Source organism: Stigmatopora argus, chromosome 21, assembly GCF_051989625.1.
Source record: "Stigmatopora argus isolate UIUO_Sarg chromosome 21, RoL_Sarg_1.0, whole genome shotgun sequence".
NCBI lineage: Eukaryota > Metazoa > Chordata > Actinopteri > Syngnathiformes > Syngnathidae > Stigmatopora > Stigmatopora argus.
In genome coordinates, this window is record NC_135407.1 from 5,742,400 (window position 1) to 5,764,878 (window position 22,479).

At 40.3% G+C, this 22,479-nt stretch overlaps 2 protein-coding genes and 1 long non-coding RNA gene across 13 annotated transcripts in view; 2 read left to right on the top strand and 1 right to left on the bottom strand.

The window, feature by feature from the left end:
• khdrbs3 (KH domain containing, RNA binding, signal transduction associated 3) overlaps positions 1-14,788 on the bottom strand; it is a 53,530-nt gene extending 38,742 nt beyond the window's left edge. Inside the window, exons 1-2 of one of the 3 annotated variants that reach the window (XM_077590768.1) lie at positions 14,607-14,787; positions 14,259-14,503 (exon numbers count right to left, since the gene is read on the bottom strand). In XM_077590768.1, coding sequence (XP_077446894.1) covers positions 14,259-14,349 — 91 coding nt within the window. In that variant the 5' untranslated portion in view covers positions 14,350-14,503; positions 14,607-14,787. Of the gene's footprint in view, positions 1-14,258 lie in introns of all 3 variants that reach the window. The other 2 variants (XR_013297864.1, XM_077590767.1) reach the window with 2 other exon arrangements.
• Positions 1,202-18,357, top strand: LOC144067209 (uncharacterized). 3 transcript variants are annotated; one of them, XR_013297866.1, is made up of 7 exons: positions 1,202-1,513; positions 2,379-2,466; positions 2,539-2,624; positions 6,881-7,067; positions 8,553-8,616; positions 12,640-14,848; positions 15,499-18,357. It is a non-coding gene; the product is annotated as an uncharacterized LOC144067209 (long non-coding RNA). The 3 variants fall into 3 exon arrangements; XR_013297865.1 differs by having other exon boundaries at positions 6,908-7,067; XR_013297867.1 differs by lacking the exon at positions 6,881-7,067.
• A 3,181-nt stretch (positions 18,358-21,538) lies between these two features.
• Positions 21,539-22,479, top strand: part of LOC144066868 (CMP-N-acetylneuraminate-beta-galactosamide-alpha-2,3-sialyltransferase 1-like) — a 45,570-nt gene continuing 44,629 nt past the window's right edge. For 3 of the 7 annotated variants that reach the window (XM_077590266.1, XM_077590271.1, XM_077590262.1), the window contains exon 1: positions 21,539-21,681. The gene's annotated coding sequence lies outside the window, so the exon portion shown is untranslated. The remainder of the gene's footprint in view (positions 21,682-22,479) is intronic. The other 4 variants (XM_077590263.1, XM_077590265.1, XM_077590269.1 and 1 more) reach the window with 2 other exon arrangements.

The following is a 22,479-nucleotide window of genomic DNA, read 5'->3' on the forward strand; positions in this document are numbered from 1 at the left end:
GCCGCTCCTCCCCTTTTTAACAATGCCTCTGCTTGCGTCGTCATTGAAATGTCTGGAAAGATCCGGGCCTAACAGGCAGCCAAGCCGCTTAATCTGAGACGCGCCCGAGCGGTGGATTAAAGTGGCAAAATAGCTTTTCTGCGCAAATTTGATAGCCTTGCTGTCTACTAATCTAATATCTTGTGTATGACAAGAGCGAGGCAGACGGTCATTGATTGAGACAAGACTAATTGCCGAGAGAGCCCGGATTGTTTTCAGAACTGTTCAATAGGAACAGAAGTATTTAGACATTTGATCGCTATGGATGCTGAAAACTCGAGAAAATAATTATATTTCCTTCCCTTATGCAGAGATAACTAGAAGTTGAGCTAGAAGAGTCTCGTAACTTTTGTAAGGATGTCAAAACATGGGATTCGGTGCTTCTATTGTGAATGAAAAATTAAAACTAGGACAAGGATAGCTCGGAACCACGGGTAACTACGAAAAGATACTAACATGTAATCAGATGTGGGTGGGTTCACATTTGCTGAAAACACAAAAGTAACTCACATTCCCGAGTGATAAAAATGTGAGCAGGCATGCGTGACCACCAAGGAAGTAAGAATAGAAGTGAACTAAAATGAATAAGTCATAAAAAACATAAATATTGCATTGGATTTAGGTGTCCAAGCTGCCTTTACACCCTTTTGTTTAAATGCAGGTAGCTGTGGTATCATGACTGACAGCTCTGTGCTGGCTTGTGAACTCAAAATCTACCGTATTTACAAAATCTATGCTTGAATGAATGTTTTTGTGTTTAAGAAAAAAAGTACATCCAAACGTGTGCTCTAAAAGGACCCTCCAAAATCCAATTATTGCTAAAAATGTTCAATAGGACACCAAAAAAATGCCAGTCAGTTCATTAGCTAATAGAAAATATAAAATTATTCATGTATTTGCATGATACCCACACTGCTCTCTTTGTAATGGTCTTTAATTAGAGCATCTAATTGTCACACACACTTTACCATTATCTCAAATTTTGCAAGAGAGTTATTTGGAAATTATATTTAAAAGGCAAAAATTGACTGCTTTAATGTTGGGGCAACCTGACCCATGGCACTAATGCTTAACTAATTGGCAGTAATTAAGGAAAATAAGCATCTCATACTCCATCTGTGATTGGTCAGCAGATCTCACTGGTAATTTGCAGCAGGTTGCCATGTTTGAACAAAGCTACTCTATTTCACTCTGCCATTTCACATGATCAAATCAATTGCAAGTGCTTATCTGGTGAGATAGTCTCAGCATGCTAATTCCAATGCACTTAAGGGTTCCCACACGTTGTACGCCACATGTAGAAAGTTCAAGAAATAGTTTTATGACAAGACAAGCCAAGAAATAGTTTAGTAGGGCGAGCACGAAAGGCTCATTGTGTTTGATCAAGTCCAGTTAGAACTGCTCCAAGTTGCAATTAACCTTTCAACAAAAAGCTGAACAAGGGGATTTTTTTTCTTCCACCGGCTTCATTGAGGTAATCAAATTACACAGCATTCTTTATTTGTGCAATGGATTTCTTTTGTGTGTAATCCAGTCCCGTAGGAGACGATATGAGTGATCGAGGAGGGGAAAATAATGACTCGGTGTTACTAGACCAGCCTGCGGGCAGAGATTAAGGAAATGAAAAAGGAGTTCGCCCAGTTTTTTACGTCGCTCACGCTGTTTCATTATCGACCGTGCCTCCTAGAGGGGATGACACTTTGGCTCGCACACCTGCGCCTTCACCGGTCCAACTAACTTCCTCAGGAGTCCAAACGATATCGGTTGAGATGGAGAATTGAAAGAATGAGCGAGGCAGGGCCAAATCATCGGCAGGGGAAAGCTGTATAAAATTGAACATCTATTCGTGTACTGGGCAAAAGAATGACTTGCTAGAATGAGGTTTTGCCTGGGAGGTCAAAATAGCTTTGAATGTCTATCTCCGTCAATGGCAGCCAATGAGTTCACACTTAAAATAAGTATATTTTAAATACCAGATCATTTTGGGACATCTCTAAAAACCGAGCAATTGTTCCTCTTCTTGATCAATCAACCAATTCAGGGTGTAGGCCACTTATTGCCCATCATTAGGCGGGATAGGCTCCAGCACCCCCGTGACCCTGGTGAGGATAAGCTGTTCAGAAGATGAATGCATAGACAACACTATGCGTGGACTAGACTTAGGCATAGTGGTGAAGAAATCATTGGCTATTAAGGGGTCTTTTTTTGGAAAAGATAACCACGAGGAACTTGGAAAGTTATGCCGAAAGCGAGTTAAGTTGTGCATGATTGATATCGCAATCTGGCCACGGGAACTCCAGCAGAATATTCCGACTGACACAGACTTCCATCTCCCACAGCTGCAGCTACCCGCTAAGCTGTCAGGAAGATGAAAATATGCCTGGCTTCATTTAGTGCTTTTGGAGATCCTGTGGCGAGAGGTGCTAGGTAAAGCTAATGGACTACTCCGGTCCTCGGCGAGGCTGTTGATTCAGCAGAACCGCTGGCTATTCTCTCCAGGACACCTCGGTTTGATGTCAATCTCCCCAAGGGCGTGGAGCGCAAATAGTGGGCGTGATTGTTCGGATTGATTTACAGTACACAAGGTTGGTTTTGACCATTTTATTGTCTATCTTAGGGATGTCCGATACTGATTTATTGCCTTCCGATCTGATTTTTCGCAAGATATGTTTTGCCCATATTTTTAGACCAGTGAAAACAATGCAAAATATAATGTAACCAGAAAATGAGTCAATTACTCCAAAAAATCAGGCGCCCAGTATCAGATCAGGACATCACTAGTATTTACGCCCTTAACTTAAATTTAAGTGCATCTAGGCAGCGTGTCATGCATGTCTGCAAGAGTAGATTGCATTTCACAAACCAACATTATTTCCCCATTACCTATCGTGTCCATTCGGCTCCCTTAAATTCTCCTCTAAATAACTTGTTGATCCTTTTTATTATCCCGCGAACGGCTCCCAAGCAAGTATTTTCATGCAAGTAATCACATATTTTTGCTCGGAATCCAAGAGCCAATTCCATCTGTAGCTGTCAGTCTCGTAAGGCAATAAGACAGATCCAGCAGCTGCCCTGACTGACGGAGAGGAAATTGAAGTGTCACGTCAACATTTGAACCATATTCGCCTGCTCGTCGTCGTCACCCACTGGCGTGTTGCTTCCATCAAGTTATCCAATAAAGTGGAATAACAAGAGGAATAGGGAGGAAAACATCAGAATAACAAGGATTGTTTTCCCGTTTCGGAGCATCTTAGCCACTCGTCGTCCCCTTCCGTGTCCTTTCGAGATGTAGGCCGGCACCCTCGCCGGGAGTACGAAGGCGTGACAGTAATCTTTGACAACGTTGTCAATGTCAGGCCAGCGACCGGGGACGTGCATATGAGCAAATATGGCTGTGAAAATGAGACGGCGAGGGGAGGAGGGTGAGTGAGTGGTGTATGGCGTCTTCGGGCTGACAGTTCACACCAAAGATGTGACTCCGTGTCATCGGAAAGTGAGAATCCTCTCTCACACCATAGCAGCGACATGTGCGACGCCCCCAAGCATCACCGCCGCATCATTAGCAACGCAGCCATCAAATGGAAAAGGCACCAGGCTCCCCGCGTCCATTTCTCAAGGGTGGGAGTTTGGTACTTTGCAGCGCTCCTCAAAAGCCATTTTATCAGGTTAACTGCCATTTTTTTTCAATCTGCACCGAAACATCTGGGCCATTGAACGAGGGCAGGAATAGAATGGTGTGGGGTGGGGCAATGAATTAGCGCTGTCTCGCCTAGGTGCAAAATGAGGTTTTAAAGCATCCACGTGCCAACTGCAGCTAAGTGATAATGGAATTTCACCAGCGAAAGGTCATACTCGCATTACGTGTTGCTAACTGTGCAGCAGCCAATTGGAATTGTCGTATTGTGAAACTTGCTGAAAACATCTTTTTCACAATCTAATCAATACCAACCGAAAAGATAATGAGGTTATTTATCGTGTCTTTTCTACCTTCTGTAACATGAAAAATGAAGACTTTATGGCCACTAAGATGACTGATTGCATGTGTTCATATAATATTGACTTTGTGGGGTGAATATCATAATATTTGAAAATATTTTTTTAGATCAGGCTTGCAAATATCTATGCAAGTTTATTCTTTCCTCACTTTACAAATCAGGCCAAAAAATAATGATGTAAACGATGATCTAATCATATTATCAGGCAAGACAATACAATCCTCCTTTTTGTTGTGCAATAGAGGGAAGAAAACATATTATTGCATATTAAATATCTAACAACTGGTGACACAATAAAATCACCCCAGTCACTCTAGTGCACTCTCATGTCAAAACATATTATTCTTATTTTTGTTATTGTTAAAATCATTACAACACGTCAAGTTGATGAAAAAAATCCTCATTTGTATTCTATTAAAAGCTGCATTTTTTGCTGGCTTATGACATCCAAGTTCATTCAAAACCATCCAGCATCAAGAAAGAAAAAACTATTTTTGTCTGTGAGTGCTGCCAAATCAATGTCTACTCCTCTTGAGGTCCATCCTTGGAGGATTGGATGGATCTTTTCATTATACAAGTTTTGCAATTTTCTGATTTCTCAATTTAGAGTTGTCAATCATCCTAACATCCACTTTCCAACTTGTGAATATTTTCATTAAAAAGCCTGGAAATAAAATAGATGCTTTTTGGCCAATAGCATTTTCCATTGGCCAGTTTTCCCAAAAACTAATGTCTAGTCTGATTTGCAAATTTCAACAACCGTTCATCTTAACGGATGATTTGAATCCAGCATGGTGGCTCTGGTCATTATTGCCAGTATCTGAAGTTTGCAGCTTTCCCATGAAGGAAAAGTGGCACAAATTATTCATACTGGGCACAGCTAGTTGGTTCCTTTTCTCATATCGTTCATTAATGCAAACTTGTTATCGCGGTTGCGGCGGCAACCTCGGGAGCCACAATTCTTTTTGCGAGGAGATGCGGAACAGAATTGCGCTCGGAGGGGGGCGAGACGAACGACTCATTAATTATGTCTCCGTTCAAGTATCAGCTCGTAGCTCCCGGCCTTCTAACTCATGCGGGGGTAATGAAACCTTCCGCGTTGAAGCTAAACGGCAACGCTGTAGGACAGACGTCGCCCGGTGCTGAAGTGTCCTTGCTATTTTAGAATAGGTAGCATTTCACCACCAAAATGTCAACATCGCAACAGACCTGAAACGCCAATACCTGAAACGACCCAATTGCAAATCTGTGACCGTTTCTAAAACGATGGATTGAAGGGGCAGTGGAAAAGAGAATGACTTGCTACCTACTGGAAATAGTCGTAAGTAAAATTAGAGTTTGATATTTTGATAGATAATTCCATCCCCGGTTTAGAAATCACTCCTATAGAGAAGTTTTTTTTTAAGGGATCGCGTGTCATCTCTTGTATTGAAAATCTTTCAAACCGCTCCATCCAGCACTTATTGATAAAGATTTCTTAAATGCAGAAACTTGCAAAGGTCATGAGGTGGATCATGTAACAACATTCACATTTTCTGTTTTGAGGAAAAAAAAATAGGAGATGACCTAACTCTCGGGATCGAGCGAAGGATCAAGTGGAGACCTTGTGTCGCAACAAGTCAATGATAGGCGACGGTGTTTTTGCATCCGTTCCAATGGAATATAAATGTCCACCATTTTTCCAAGAGGCGGATCAATACAGGCAAGCTTTTGACTGGTTGAAAGAAACACATGCAGAAAAACCATTCATTATCTCAACGCTGAACCTGACAGTTGGATTGCTATTCATCTTGCCAACACAACTACAGTATATTTAGTGACATATACGGCTATTACGGTGGATACAGGATTGATTTTTCCATGTTTTCATCAGATACACGCCATTAAACTGATCGCAAATGGTAGGATCTGACTCCTTCATTCGTAAAACAATAATCAGCCATTTTATGTTCCAAAATACGTCCTAATATACACCACAAAACCATATCCGTGATGTATTTTAAACCAATTATTACAGAAATTCCGCTCTTTGACGGCAAACAGTGCTTAGTTTGGAGGGGTTTCCCTTCATTGCATTGGCAAGGACGGAGCTAAGATTATGTTTAATAGTAATGCTCCCATTATGCACAGCAGTATCTCCGGGGAGACCGCTCTTAAGTACGCGACCATTCAATCATGACAAGAGGATCCCGTGTTGGAACCAAATGGGTCATATGATACTTTAAATAAATATGATAATGAGGCAGACAGCGGCTACTTGCCCGTGGGGGTTATTTGCGATCTGCGAAAAGAACAGTAGGTAGCCCTGCTAATGAATAATACGCTTTATGTTTATGTCCAAGTGAGATTTTTTTGCATCAAAATCTGCATCTGTTAATGATGGTTGCGGGAATAAAGCAACGTGGACTAAAAGCGAAAATACTGAGGCGTTTTGCAAGGTGTTTCCATAATTAACCGCGATTATGTTAGTCACACTCTTTTATCTGTTTTGTAATAAGCCTGAAAGAGGTTTTTAAAGGTGTTTAATATGCATATTAGCATATTCTCTAGAAGGCAGGTTGATGTGTTGGCATGAAAATATTTTTATCTTAAGTACAACATATTTAAACCCATGACGTGTGGTCAAAATTGCCTCAGATTTTATATAAAGGCTATTTTTGAATGTTATTTTTGCCAAATATAAATCTGGAAAATGGATGCTATGCAAAAGGAGATGCAATGGGTCTATTCTCAGGATGTTGTTGTTGTTTTTTTGCATGAAATACTGCGTGTAACATTCATTTTTTATTTTTCGGCATGCTTGGTGGCTTCTATTTTTCAAGATGATAAAAATCATTTTCTGTAAGCCCCACACAGATAACTACTGATTGTAGTTCCAGGCAGAATTCACTCTTTGGAACATCCAGGAGAAGATGTGATGTGCCAAATGATAAAGCTTTGTCTGGACAAGAATGAAGATTGGATGACCACAGCGCCTCTGAAGGAATCGGTTCTAGGATTGAATGTGAGGTGGCCTCGAAAAGTGACTTCCTGGCAAGTTGACAATTACCCCTTGCCGTGTGACCGCGGGAACGCGAGAGGGGGGCCGTGTACTTCTGACAATGAGATCAATGACACGTATGGAGCAACGTGTCCTGCAGTCATGCGGATTCCCCGAATGGAAGTGGAGTAGCAAAAGGTCGAGCGTGTCATTTTAACACATTTCCAGAAGGTCACCTTCGTGTGATGTTGTTTGCCTTTTACTAATGAGACATGAGGATGTTCTTACAATTGGACAATTGGACGTGTACAATCACATTTTGGTCAAATTTCGAACAAGACCTCCCAAAAAAAGCGCATCTGCTTGCGTGCTTATCAGCCGTCAATACAACAATACAACTTTTATCAAGATGGTCCATCTTCACATCAGACCAATCCTGGTCAGACAGCAATTAAAACCTCAGCTCTCCGCTGGGGGAGCGGGCACGAACCACAGATCCATAAAGTTGATTTCTATCCATTCACCTCCCGCAGCCTCTCATCGACACATTTAGAGTGTTGACTTGCGACGCCTGCTGTAATTACACTCATTTCTGCCTCACGTGTATTACTCATGACACACGAGAGCCGAGCGCCGATACTCGCGATTCGATCTCTAATGAACGAGGTGTCTGATAAATAGCTAGAAGTTCTTCAAGTTGGGAGGAGGAGGAACGGGGTGGTTCTAATTTCATAACTGTCAGCCAAAGTGACTGAAATGTTGTGCCTTGCTGAAAAGGAGAAAAAAAAATCAATGGAAAGATGTCAAGGCCTCGAATGTGGAATCGTTCGTTCGAGATAAGGCAAGAACGGTTCTTTACAGTGGGCAAAAATAAGTTTGGTTTTTGCATTCTTCTGTTTTCTTTCATATGGAATATCCACCACACCTATGTGAATGTTTTTTAATGTTTGTAAGCCACTTTCTGTTTTATTCTGCCGGTTTGAGGCATTGTGAAAACAATAATGGCATCCAGTCAAAAAGTGACCCCACTTTTCATCTTCCAATTGAGTAAATAGGACGCAGCGCCTCAAACTGACAAGTTCTTCCTCAACTTCAATAAAAAAAGGACTGGTATAATTAGGGCATATGCGTGTGTCTGCCACAATAGATATCTTGCGACAGTCATAACTAGTTTGTTGACTCAAGAGGCACAACAAGACACGCGTCTGCGCTTGCTAGTGCTACAAACTGAATTTTCCCAATATGAATAAAGGTTAATCTAATCTAGCTTCCATCCGAGAAGATATTTTCAATTATTATCTGCATTGGAATAGCACAGTTCTTTCAATTTCAAAGAACTATAGAACCAAAACATTTATTATACGTATATCTATATTAAATGAACTAATTATTGTTCATTAACCCCATTCTAAACCAAGCAAATTACATCACATCTCTATCCCTGGTCTTGATTTATGATCAAACGTATTCAATCCATTTTGTAAATGAACACTATTCTCCAAATACTTTTAGTATTCTAATGTTTTCCTCTTTTACAGCTCTGAAAACACTTTTGATGCTCAACACTGAACTCAGCTGTGAATAAGTGCTTCACGTACTCAGGTAATGTATGACATGAACTTAGTTTAACTTTTGGAAAATTCCCCTTTTTGATATTTTCGTTATTTTAGTTCAATTTCATCTCATTTAAGTGATGCACTTCACGCAGCAAGATGCAAAATAATGGATTTTGCGAGGAAGCCTGTGTAATCTCCTTAAAATGCACGTGTGGGGTACCACAGTAACTAACGATGTGTCTGCTCCTCGAATTTTAACGAGCAAGCAGAGATGCGCCTTTTTCTTTCTTTTTTTTAACGAGACATTTCGTGGGCAAAGCTTCGGCGCAACTTTAACGAGCCGTGCCACCGAGCTTAACGTGGAGAAAAACGTATGAGCCGCCGATTGGAGTGTCAAACTGACGACGGTTATAGTAATTGCGGCAGGGAAAGAGTGCACGGCACGCTTGTTACGGCGCCCATTTTCTGATCTGACCTCTTGTTTATCGTTCCGCTGTAAGACTTAATGAATGTTTTACAGCCAATCGCTACCAGCGCCGACTGTTAACATGGCAACGGTGCGCATCTGTTTGTGTTGTTTGCTCGGAAATGCATAAAAGTCATATCTCATCAACAGTTTTTGTTAAGCAGATCCTCACAAAAATTAGAACATATTGTGCTCGCCAGGGCAGACGGATTTAATGGTTTGAATAGCCGTTCGACACGTTAAAAAGAGGGTAGATGTCCTTTAAAAAGCCTGCACGATTAGTTTTTAGTATCAGAGAAGGGAAACACAATGTAACGTAGTAAAGGTCTTGTCGGGCTAGTGGAAGGGTGTCAGACTCGGTCGGGTTGGTTCGCGGGCCGCTTTAACGTCAACTTGATTTCACGTGGGCCGGACCATTTTAGATATAATATTTAGATTTCTTTTTTTATAAATGGATTAAAAGAACTGGATTAAAAGCCCTGAATATTCAGTTTCTTATAGATCTAAAACAATGTTTATTTTAGCTTTTTTTATATATATTTCTAGATTTTACAAAATGATTTTTGAACTAAAAACACAGAAAAATGGATTAAAAAATGACAATTATTGATTTAAAAGGGGGAAAATCAGGAAATTTAATATACATCTATACTCTTCATTTTCATTTGATCCTAAAACAGAAAGTCAACACTCATGATTTACTTTCCCGGGCCACACAAAATGATGCGGCGGGACAGATTTGGCCCCCGGGCCGCCACTTTGACACGTGGGCTAGTGGCTCAACCAGGGTGGCTTAGCAGCCCTTAAAAAGTTTCTGCCCCCGCCATAAATATTTTCTAGATCCACCCCTGCTAATTCCCATATTGAGTTTTGAAATCATATTTAAAAAAGGTATGACAAAAAGGCCTACAAAACCGAGCCAATTCCCAAAATACAAACATGCCAGGTTATGATCTTAACCCTCGGTTATCCTTATCGGTGTCAATGGATGTTTGCAAGCGTAAACAATTTAGCGAGCGTACGTAGGTGACTTCGGAGCATCTGTTTAGAAAGCAACAGGCTCAGGGAGCCGTAGGACGCCGGCTTATCTTGGCCGAGGCGCACCGCCGCCACACCGTAGCGCCACCGCGCCGCCGAGGTGGAACGATAAACATAATTAAATTGAGTTGGATTACACAAAATGGATGGGATCAGTTGGGGAGGCGGAGAAGCTAATCCAGTGCAATCCTCCCCATAGACGTGCCAGCCACACAAAAAAAGGCTGGAACCAAGATGTGAAGGAAGGAAAAACGCTGGTCCACGCAAGAAGCTCAAGACATTTTCCAAAGTCAAATAACAGACAAATATGGATAAATTCACTATTCGTGTCAAGATTGTTTCTTTTCCCAGTGGAGCCGAAATAAAAGAGGTCGTTTTAGGCAGTCTCATTTTCCAAAGATAATGTTTAAAGCTCTTTTTTTGGATAAAAAGTCCTTGGCAGAGAGATTTTTCTTAAAAGTTATCGTAATAAAAATGTGAAATCTGACGTAGCAACCTGTCATTTTTAAAACTACTTGTTAGTTGTACAGTGCATTTCTTTGATTTCCACATGGGAGAAAAATTTTCTTTTTTATTAATAATAAATTCCCAGGCTGTCAAAAATGACAAAGTAACACCATTAGGCCACTCCTGCCTTTTAAAGCAAGTTAGGGTAGCCATCAGTAATAACAGTGATTAAATCATGTATGACATTAGTGCTGCGCTATTTGGTTGCCATTGTAATCTTGTGCTACTTGACTATTACCTGGATTATGTCACGTCCAATGGTCAATCTATTTTTGGGGGCTTTTGTACTCAACGCAACATAAAATTCAAACACCTTTCATTAAAATTCACAAGCGGTCAAATCAATTTGAATTTGAGTATCTAATTCTCAGTGACAGTTAATGAGTTAAGGACTACTAGCAATAAAATAACTTTTTTTAAATCATTAGAAAAATGTTAGAGGATAAGGGAACAAATTTGAAATGTAGTAGATTGAGGCAACAATTCGACAGGTACGCCTAATGCACATGTGTCAAAGTGGCGGCCCGTGGGCCAAATCTGGCCCACCGCTTTTCTTTAGAATGATCTGTGACGAGGACGAGTCAGGATTGATTCTCACTTGCAAGATAACGCTGGATTATGTGCTCCGATGTCTTTCTTATATTAAAGTATATCTATTAATGAACCTATCAAGTATTTTTGTAGAAAAGCAGTGTGTCAGTTGACCACTCGTACACACTCGAATACAGACTAAACACACACTTGCATAGAATAGATCGGATCGTGGGACGGCAGCTACTTGTTTTACAATGTGGCGTCACTTCCAATTCCAATTTCCATCTCGTTTGAAGCACATCTTTAGCAGCGTGAAAGAGTCGCTGTTTGGTTTTCGCAGCCGCCTGCCGTTCCTGGCCTACATTTCCCTCCTGGATCCAAGCGAGGCAAAACGCTATGCAAACACTCGGGCTCGTCTGAATGCAAAGCAGCCGGCCGGCGTTCCCCCCTTCTGCTCTCTTACAGCAAGTTCACAACACGAGGCAGGGGGTCGAGTCTCCGGTCGGCGGCCCGGCGGGGACGACTCGGGACCGCTCGCTGCGCGGCTACCCAGCGATCGGAAGATCATTATCGCCAGCCAGTAGTGTTTCTCCCTCGACCAATCGCTATCTCTTTCCTTTGATCCCTTTCCAAAGCTGATTTTCACTCACTTGTGGGCATCGGAACCCAGAAAGTGCTCTCACTTGAGGCCAAACTCAAGCGTGGCTAAAAATACCCCGCTGCTCTCTTGATGAGGTGGGAACGTATAAATTAACAAGGAGGCATCGTTTCCAAACACGAAGACGAGGATACTTATCCTAAAACTGGCACTTTTGAGAGATTAGGAGAAGCTGTTGTTTTGTTTTGCATTTTGGTTTGAGGGCACGTGAGCTGAAAAGTTTGCTAAGTACGACGCGCTGATTGCTTCCCGTGGAATATCTTATTAAAAGTAAATCTTATGACAACAACAAACTTTTCTTTTGTTTTTGCTCAAGCACCCTTTGGGTGGGTTTGACTCCAAATTTGGTTTGTTAGTATTCAGATTAGATTTATTCCATGTTGCCAAATCGTAGACGCGAATTGGATGGATGACTTTTTGACTCAGTTTTGGTCAACATATTCATTTCTGGTGCCTTTACATGGAATTTAATCTGAACAGCAAAAATCCATTTACAACCTTAATTAAATACTTTTTTTTACGAAAGAAACCGAAACATAACAAACTATAAAAGTGATTAACAAGACCCCAAACTGTTCTCCAGCAGAACTTTACACCAAGCCATGAAATTCATCTTCCCCCATTTTAAAGTCTTTTTTTATTTTTTTTATTCCTATACAAATTCCTGTGACTTCAAATATCAACCCCGCCACCCGTCTGAGGCTTGTTAAAGGGACACAAGTTAAAGCTCTTGCGGGAAAAGAGTATTGCACGGGGACCACACTATCAAAGCAACGCTGGGTTTCTCATGCATAATACGCTCTTGATTTGGTCTGAAAAGAGCTCTCTCCGGACCTGGAATAACATTATGTTCCCCGTTTCTACAGGGTAACTGCCATTACTTTCGCCAAAGGCATAATCAACTTGAAAACTCATCAGGAAGATGGCAGGAGAAGCGTGGTGTGTTCCATCTGCTGTGTATGAGCAAGATAACAGTATTTGTGGCTTTTAGAGTGGTGGCAGACTGTTTTCTGACCATTTTCTCTACTAGCAACTTGTGCTTATCATAAAATGCCACGGATTAATTCTTAGGCTTGCCATGTTGTTCAGCGTAGGCGGAAATGGAGCAGACGTACTCGATGAAAAGCTTCTATGCGAGGAGAACTTACAGTAGAGCCTTCAAATTGAAATATTCCTAGAAGTAAATGTGGAAAAATACTTCCACAGCTCTGTTTTTAAAGAAGAGAATACATCCAGCGAGAGAATTTAACAAATGTCTACACTGGACGTTTGCCTCCGCAGGGCTACGTCCAAGTAAATTAGCGACTGCTATAATCAGGTAAAACAATGGACTAATTTATGGGTTGCCAGGTCCCATTTAAAACTGGCATTTTCACAACAGTGTTATTTTTGTTTGAGTTGAATGCTTCTGAATGTAAGATTTCCATCATATAGTGGCCATTATAAATAGAAATATGCTTAAGTTTTTATATTATATGTAAAAAAAAAAAAAATACATCCATTTTCTATAGCTGATGTTCCTCAAGTTTTATTGGGATGAAGAAAGAGGACCAGATCACAAAATCCAAAAACTTCTACAATAAAACTAGTGTCACTAGAATAGATTTGGAAATCTTACTATTGGGTCTGTAAAGCTTTTTTTTTTGGCTATGTTGTTTGTTTACAGAAGCAGAAGCAAATAATTGAGCTGCTTTTTGTTTCCATGCTTCCAAACTGTGCAACATACTTCCTAAAAATCTGCACAAAACAATTTTGCGATGAAGAATGTTACTGCATCTTGATTATGGCTCTCTGAGTTCAAGGTCACAAGTTCAGGAGGTCAAGGAGCTTATCTCAGCTGACAGCCCGGTCAAAGGCCACCATAGGTCAGTACACAGTTTTTACTTTCAAAACCAGGGACAGTTTAGACTCTTGAATCCATATTTAAAGATTGTGGTGGCACTGAAGAGGCTAAGTTTGAACCTTAAATGCTTTTATGCAAACCATGAGTTCATCCACTCATTCAATTTCTATTCTTTTTCTACTCATTAGGGGCAAAGTGATATTGAGCAGATAATTGCTGACTTTACTGTAGTTGAAAAGCAGACTCCATGGTTAAACCGGTCACCAATATTGACTGAATATACATCCAATTAACACTATATACTGACACAAAAGTTAGGTGGGTAAACCATAAGTTACTTTTGTGCGCAAAAAAACAACCCTAAGATAACACTTAATTGTACCTACTAATCGACTTTATATTATTTTTAGGAGGCAGCCTGTCAGCATGAATGTGATTAGTTACCCCATCAATCAATCAATAGGATCCTTAGGAGGAAAAATGTATTTTATGTGCTGCAAAATTGTATTGAACCAATCTGATTTTACCAAAGACAGTATTCTGCAGAAACAGCAATAAATAAAGATGCAAGCTTAGAATTAGAATAGAATGTTACCTGTCTAATCAGTAGAATGACTTAAGCGGTGAAGATCCGAACCTTACCTTGCTCCAGTAGCCGAAGAGAGTGTTGGAAAGCCGGATCCAACGTCTCCTTCTCCGCCTGAAGCTCCGGCAAGTATTGTTCGCTCCCCATGGCGTTCCTGACCAAAAACAAACCTCTTCGGGAGGACTTGGAGGAAAACTTGAGTCCACTTCAAACGGTTCCAGCAAGCGTGGTCCAGATGGGAGGAGACGACCCTGGTGTCTGAAGCTACAAGAGCATGTTCTTTCCTCCCTCCCGTCCTGGGCTGGGTCGTAGACAGACACAAGCAAATTCGCAAGGTGGGTTGAATTGTGGGCTGTGGTGCTGATGTACTGATCCCATCCGAGTGCAGCTTCGCCGTGTCTTACCCGCTGTGCCTGTCTCTCCTCCGTTCCCTTCCGTCCCTTTCCGTTATTTTGTGGACGGACTGCGTGCCTTGCTTCTCTCTTGACAGATCCAGAGGCAAAAAGCACGCCGTCTTTTCATTGGAGCGAGTGGGAGAGGCAGAGGCGGAGCAGGGGAGCGCTGTCCAACGTGCTGAAACGCATCGCGCTCGGACCTCGACATACGAATGGAATTCATTCGTTGCCAAGCTCTATTCAGCATGCAGGTGCAAATTCATTCATTTTCTGTATTGCTTATCTTCACACGGGTCTCGGGGGGTGCTGGAGACTATCCCAGCCAAGTATGGGGACACTTTGAATTGGTGGCCAGCCATAGTATCTTGAATAGTGCTCAATATACTATTCATCATACGGTGATTAAATCTAGTTTATGTATTATGAACATAATGCTCATTTACTTTATCACTTATCAAAATCAGTTTACACCAAAAAGTATACATCTTTTGCAAGCCGAATTTGTTAAGACATAGCCAAAAACATTTTTGTATCCAGCACATGAAGAAATAAAAATGTGTTATTCAGATTTAACAAGCAGAAGCCTCCCCCATGCTCTAATTGTCCGGTTAGCTTGTTGAAAACATTGATTGTTTGTAATTGTAAGGACATGATGTCAATAGTTCTCAGGGAATCCACTCACCTTCTCGCAGGTCATGCACACTTCACCCACTGACGTGTTTATGAATTAATGAAATGGGGAAATAATGATTTAAGATTGTTTTGGAGTCAATGTGTTTGTTTTACAATGAAGCCGCAATGTCACGACTTAGTATGTGAGAAGTGTCAACGTGTCTTTTATGCAAACAAATGTCTTTTCGGAAATTCATATACAGACAATACTACTTATTATGTGTTACAGTGTGGAAAAGAGATAAGAATCCCGTCAATATTTGTGGAGGATGCTGATGTATTCCCAGGTGGGTGGATATACCAGGCCTACAGTATCTGTAGGCTGATCAACCCCAGTTACGTAATTGAGACTTATCTTTTCATAAAATTCAATTACTGGCAGAATATGTGACACACGAGGTGAAAACCAAGATAGAAATGTGTGCTGTTTTTATACAATAGGATATGGTAGACGGCTAGTCCTTTTTTTTCTTCATTCGTTTGTTATCTATTAGGAAAATTCCTTTGAATGGAACTCAGAAGAGCTCTAAAATTCCTCTAATAAATACGTTCTAGTGCTAAGAGTGCTTGATTAATGAAAGTGGTGCCACCAGGAGACATGCTCCTCTTTATCCATGTAACTTCTCGTCTTAGAGAATATTTCCCCACTCTCCCCTCACTTCCCTCTTGGGTATTTGAGTGATTCACCGCAAAGAGAGGCGCATTATGAATCAGCTTACTTTTTAATCTCTCCCGGAGACCATTAAAAACCAGCTCAAATGTACTAATCTCCATTGCAGGGGAGCACTTTATTTATAGATATGCTTGCCATCTGTTGCACCCTGTCTTCATAAAAATAAAAAAATTCTTAGCACCGTTGTCATCTAAGGCTCTGATCAAAGCCCCACCCTGCATCCTCAAGATATTTCTATTTAAGTCCTACAAGGCCAGAAGCAGCAGTGCAAAGAGAACCCATGAGGAATGTCCTGTCAGGAAGGTGGCGGGGAAGAATAATAGTGGGCTTTTACACCAGAGTCTAATTTTCAACTTTAAAAAGCTGGGCTTTTAAACCTTTTTGCATCCCAATAAAATATGTCAAGTTGTCCTTACTGTGATACGTCAGAGATTCTGCATGACTGGAACGGTCTCATTGAGCTTTTCATTGGATGTCACTTCACTTTTAACTCTCGAACTTGCAAATCTCAGGTGGCCAATCAGTTCTGGAGCGTATAAGTGTAGAGGAGAAGCAAAACAAAGGTGTGATTATGATGTTCATGCAGCTGTTGTTGAATTCTGGGATGCAAAATAAGAATAGAGATGCTTTTAAACACACAAGTGGCTCTTCTGCATGGTTAAGCAGCGGTGTGAGCTGAGTGACAACACTGCCCCTTAGTGGCCATTTCTGGAAAGATATGTGTCAAATTATACAGCAACATTTACACTACAATACTGTAAATATTAATATGAAGTGTGGTAACGTCCCACTGTTATGTAGATTTAACTTACTGACTCATAAATTTCATTTTTTTTGGAGAGGGGATTTTTTGGTTGTTTTTTTTGCGTGTGCTTGAAGCTATTTTATTACAGATTTTTTTTTATATATCTTGAATTGTAGAATATAGAAGTAGTGAAAGAGCTGTTAAAGGGTAGTGAAATGCACTGTAATGTGTTTATACTATTATACACTATGCTGGATATAGTGCATAAAATTGGAATGTGTAAAGCCTCTAAAACACTATACTTTGGTAATAGCCATTTCCTCTCCTTCAGTGAAACATGCAATGTTTTTTTTTCTCTCCAAAGTCACTAACCGCATGTTGTGGCTACTAAATGGTGCCATTAAGAATCTATTCAACACAATTATACTGCCAAGACCCATCCATCAGTTACATTGATCACGCATGGCCGCCTTTGACGTGCACACACTTTCGTCTCCTGCCCGGGAAACGTTGTGCAAAAGAAACCTAATGAGGAACTGTCAGCGGTGCACAGGTAAACAAATCAATGGCACCCAGTGGTTCTAGCAAGGTCACGCAATAAGACCAAGCAAACTTGGCGCAAAGTGTGTCTAATACATCAAAGGTGTGAAGGGCATAAGCAAAAAGACAAAAGTGGCATAAAAGGAGCTTTTTTATAAAATTGTCAGAGGATTATTGAACATACTTTCAGCAATCTACTTGCCAAAGTGTTTATTTGACCTCTCCCATGACCAAAAAAATACAATCTTGTCTTTTTACCAGTGAGACAGATGTTACATTTTCTGAAGCGCTTATCCTCACAATGTCCCTGGGGGTGTCGGAGCCTCTCCCAGTTAACTACGGGCCCCCGCCAGACAATCGCATGGCACAACGAGAAGGACAACCAATCAGAGCTAGGGGCAAATTTGAGAGTTCAACCAGCTAGCGTAGTAATCCATGTTTTTAGAATGTGGGAGGATCCTGGAGTACCTGAAGAAAACCCACACAAGCCCAGAGAGAACCCTTGACCCCAGAACTGTGAGGCCGACGCGCTAACCACTAGGGCGCCTTGTTGGGTAATTTTGATTCTAAATTTGTTTCGCACGTTATATTCTGTAAGCAAAACAGCAATTTCAATTTAAACCATTGTTGAAAGGCATTCTTGGTCAGTATGGTGCCAAAATGATTAGAATTTGCTGTTACTCCATATCACGAGAAATCTGTCCCTTTTTTTGTATTTCTTTTTCTTTTTAACTCAACCAGTCCAAAGAATAATGGACTTGACAGCTGTCTGTTAGGCCTGGACGACCACTTTCTGCTCTCCATTAGAGCCGTCAGGTCCACTCAATGATGGCCTTTAATCACTTCAAATATAATTTAACAGGCCAAAAACAAAAGCTGTGTCAAGTAACCAAAAAAAAAACATGCAAGCAAAATTAAAACACAATTTTGCAATACTAACTACTAAATCCAATGATTAAAATTCTACCAATGATGTGATGAAAGATGCCCTTTGCTGTAAACTGTTGCGGATTGACCTCCGGTTGACATTTGCCGAGGCAAACATCGTCAATCACCCCAGTGTCTTTTTTCCAAAGGCTCCGTCTTGTATTGACATGCCAAGGTTAAAAGGTCATATTACCACTATCCCTCACTCAACTCACCGACGCATCGGTAGGTCCAATAATTACTAAGATCAGTTACACTATTGTGGACTAATGACTATGTCCTTGTATGAATTTAGCCGTATTTCCTGCAATATAGAAGCTAACAACCATAGCACAGAAGTAAACAAATTTGTACATAGTAGATTATTTACATTATAAAGATTCTTCTGGAAAAAAACCCTCTACTGAGATTGTTTATGTTCATTTTCATGCTCAGCAGTGTTACTTATAATTGTTTTGTTGTATTTGGAGACAAATTTCTTGTGTGTTTCTTGCATTGACCAATAAACATTATAAACTCAATTAGACTTTTTTTAATTTAAGTTAATTTATGACAACCAACAATTATTTTGTCCTGCAAAACAGATTTGCAAAAAAAAATCTCTTGCCAATAGCCCTCTTTATGGATTAAATGTTGGATTTCTATATAGTACAAATTGCGGGGTAATAAACGTACTACTTTTCCCACTTCAAGACATTTACGAGGTATCGGATCAAAAGTAGGTGATCAGGACATCCCTAGATTTATGAATAGTTAAATATAAATTTAACAGACTGGTTTTGAGTCATCAATTGGTGCTTTTCCTGTCGGTAAGACATCCCCCCGTTAACTTCCCAGATTCAAGGACGGTGTCCCATGTCTCCACACGACGGGACAAGGCCTCAGTGTTAGTTAGACGGCAAATCTTTGGGGCTAAGGTAACATTGTCACTGGAGCTGCGACGGAGTGGGTCTTTTTTCTAAGCAGCCATGTTTACCCGAGTACCTCCCTACCTTTCCTTTTGGAACTCAGTGGCCATCGATTGGCTTGGGAGCGGCACTCGGTCCCAGGGAGGGGTAAGAGGATACACCTCATTGGTTATAACAATCATCCGGCCCCTGTAGGGACAGGTCGTGGGAAATTAATAGCGGGCTCCGAGCGACTGGATATTGTTAATGTATTTTCTATCGACGCAGTGAAATAACACGAGTAGCTTCAGCCTTACTTAACACAAAACATAAATCCTTTAAGATCAATGAGGATTGACCCAAACAGGTTAGATCAAACTTCCTACCCACAACCTTGGAAATAATTATCAATAAACGCCCTTTTACAACAGTAGAGTCACTATCAAACATTTTTTACCAACAAGGGTGTTTTGCTAAATTTGTGAGGGTTCTTTTACATGGAAACTGTATATACCAACTGACACTTTTATTGGATGGAAAGCAATGTGCTTAATGATTAAATAACAGTTATGACATAAAAAAATGCAGCTCTGCAATTTACAGTTAAGCAATATATAGTGATTTGAAATAACCTTTTTTAGATGCTATAGTGCAGGGGTGTCAGACTCGGGTTGGTTCGCGGGCCGCATTAACGTCAACTCAATTTCATGTGGGCCGGACCTTTTTAGATATAATATTTAGATTTTTTTTTAATAAATGGATTAAAAGAACTGGGTTAAAATCCCTGAATATTCAGTTTTTTATAGATCTAAAACAATGTTTATTTTAGCTTTTTTTATATATATTTTTTTAGATTTTACAAAATGATTTTTGAACTAAAAACACAGAAAAATGGATTAAAAAATTACAATTATTGATTTAAAAGGGGGAAAATCAGGAAATTAAATATATGTCTATACTCTTCATTTTAATTTGATCCTAAAACAGAAAGTCGGCACTCATGATTTACTTTCTCGGGCCACACAAAATGATGCGGTGGGCCAGATTTGGCACCCGGGCCGCAACTTTGACACATGTGCTAGTGGATCAACCAACCAGGGTGGCTTAGCAGCCCTTAAAAAGTTTCTTTTGTGCTATAGTGGTCGTAAAAAAATGAAATGTACAAGTCCAAACTGATGTAAAAATATTTATTTACAGTATAGTTACAGTTTCACTGTCTGTGACCTTATTGATTTGAAAATAACTTAACTATACTTCTCTCCTTTTTTGAATAAACCACACATTGCCATTGCAAGTAAAAATTTTCATGGGTGGCAAAAAGGTTGAAAAGGAGCGCAGGTTCCTCTCCAGTGCATAGAGAAAATCGCTCTCTTACAGTACCTCTGGGCAATTTCAGACCACAGAGAACGACGAGGAATCAATTTCTTGGTTAGGGTATGAATGGATTTTCTACTCTGGGTTTATTTTTATAAGTAGGAGTGAATATATTTCATAAAAATAGTAAGAAACGTACAAAGAAATACGATTCTCCTTCAGTGCATACCAATGCATGCTTAAGATAATTGGATGCATTTATGCATCTTGCCACATTAATGTTGAAGAGTTATCAAGCTTACATGGAGTGCAAAATAATCATTGCCAACAGGTACTGTGCAGTCTATCAGTTCTGGTCTGACCTCTTGTGGAGGATTTCTGTACAGAGCACAAGAAGTTCAACTCAGGTTGTCTATTTAGCTGATGTAATGAAGTTTACTTGCGGTATGTCCTTGGGCAAGGCAGCAATTCCAAAATGACTACTATTGGCATGCCTAATGACATGTCAAGTATCCTCAGGTAAGTATGCAGAGATAATAAGGAGGTCAAAGCTGTCTAAAGGAACAATATGGGTATCTAATTAAGTCCAAAATAAAATAGGACGCATGGATTATCTAAAAAAAGGTTAACAGGTATATATGTCCATCACCTATCATGTGATCTTTAAGACTGCCGGGTGCTGTTTTTGGGACAAAGCTGACAATGTCTTAGAGACTTACTTAGAGAAAATGAGAGGTACTCATTTCACAAAGATTTATTATTTTTAATTTAGAAAATTCAGAAACCCCCAAACACAAATGCATATGACCCAACAAGTGATCCTGATCAACACTTCCTATTTATATTTTCATTTAATTAAAATGCCATGGTGCATTTCTTTTTATAAAGTTAGGTGAATCATATTTTTTGTGTTTACTACTGCACATAACAACACTTTTGACAATGAGTCCTCTTTGTAACAAATATAAAATTATCTATATGTATCAAACTTTTATTGTTTTTAATTATACTAGACATGCATTTAAAATGTTATTTCAACATTCAGGAAAAAAAACAAGTTTAAAAATATAAACACAAATTCCTCTAATCCAATCATTATGGTGGTGGGTGGGACTCCGTTGCCATGGCAATGACGTCAATGTTGGTGTCGAGTAACTATAAGGTCAAAATAAAGGCATGTGAATGAAGATGGTAGTTGGGAGGGGGGATAAACAACAGGTTGCTCGCGATCGGACGCGGGCTATTCCGAATGACTTTTAAAAATAACATCGGCCTCGGATGGACGTCGCTTCGGCGGAATGAAGCTCCCTGCTCGGCCCGGTAATGGTGAGGAGACGTCACACAGCAGAGGGTTAGGGTCACGGGGAAGTTAGCTGAGAAGCTAAGTCCGTGCTAGCCGTTAGCCTAGCACTAGCTAACACTTGACTTTAGTTGCTCTAATCGGCCATTTGCATCCATAAAGTTACTTTCGAACAATCGCCCACCATAAGGGGGTATTTCCGCCAAGTGACTCCTTTAGATCGCGTGTGCGTGCGCGTTTAAGTAATCTTTGGGGTTGTTTTGGGACAGGCTTTCACACTCGCATTTTGGCATTTCATCAAGTGATCGCCAGCTGTGTACGTGGGGTGACGTCACATAACGATCGGTTTTTATTATTTGGACGTTTTCGCCCACTGGGATGTTTGTCGTGGGAAACTAATTTGATCAAAAGCGTTTCCGTTAAACGAACGTAAATGCGCAGAGGTCACGCAGACGCGCTGCCAAGGTGACAGAAAAAAGACGCTTTGACTGACGTCAGGTTAACTTGGATTTTTTTCCTCCCATCAAATACATGCATGCATACATAAATACGTAGAAATGCCAATATACATGTTATATTTCATATGCTTTCTTTTGGCCATCCCCCACTCTCCATGTTTGTAACGTCATGGTGCACCCTGTCCTTCACAAAAGAAGATAATATATACATAAACTATAGTAGTGCTTATCTGACTGTAAGCAGCACCCAATATTTAACAAAATAAAGGAAAGTCCCCCCAAAATGCAGTATAGGCACACACATAGAAAAGATCCAATCATATATATTCAAATGCAAAAACAAAATATCTTGTCATTTTAACAAGG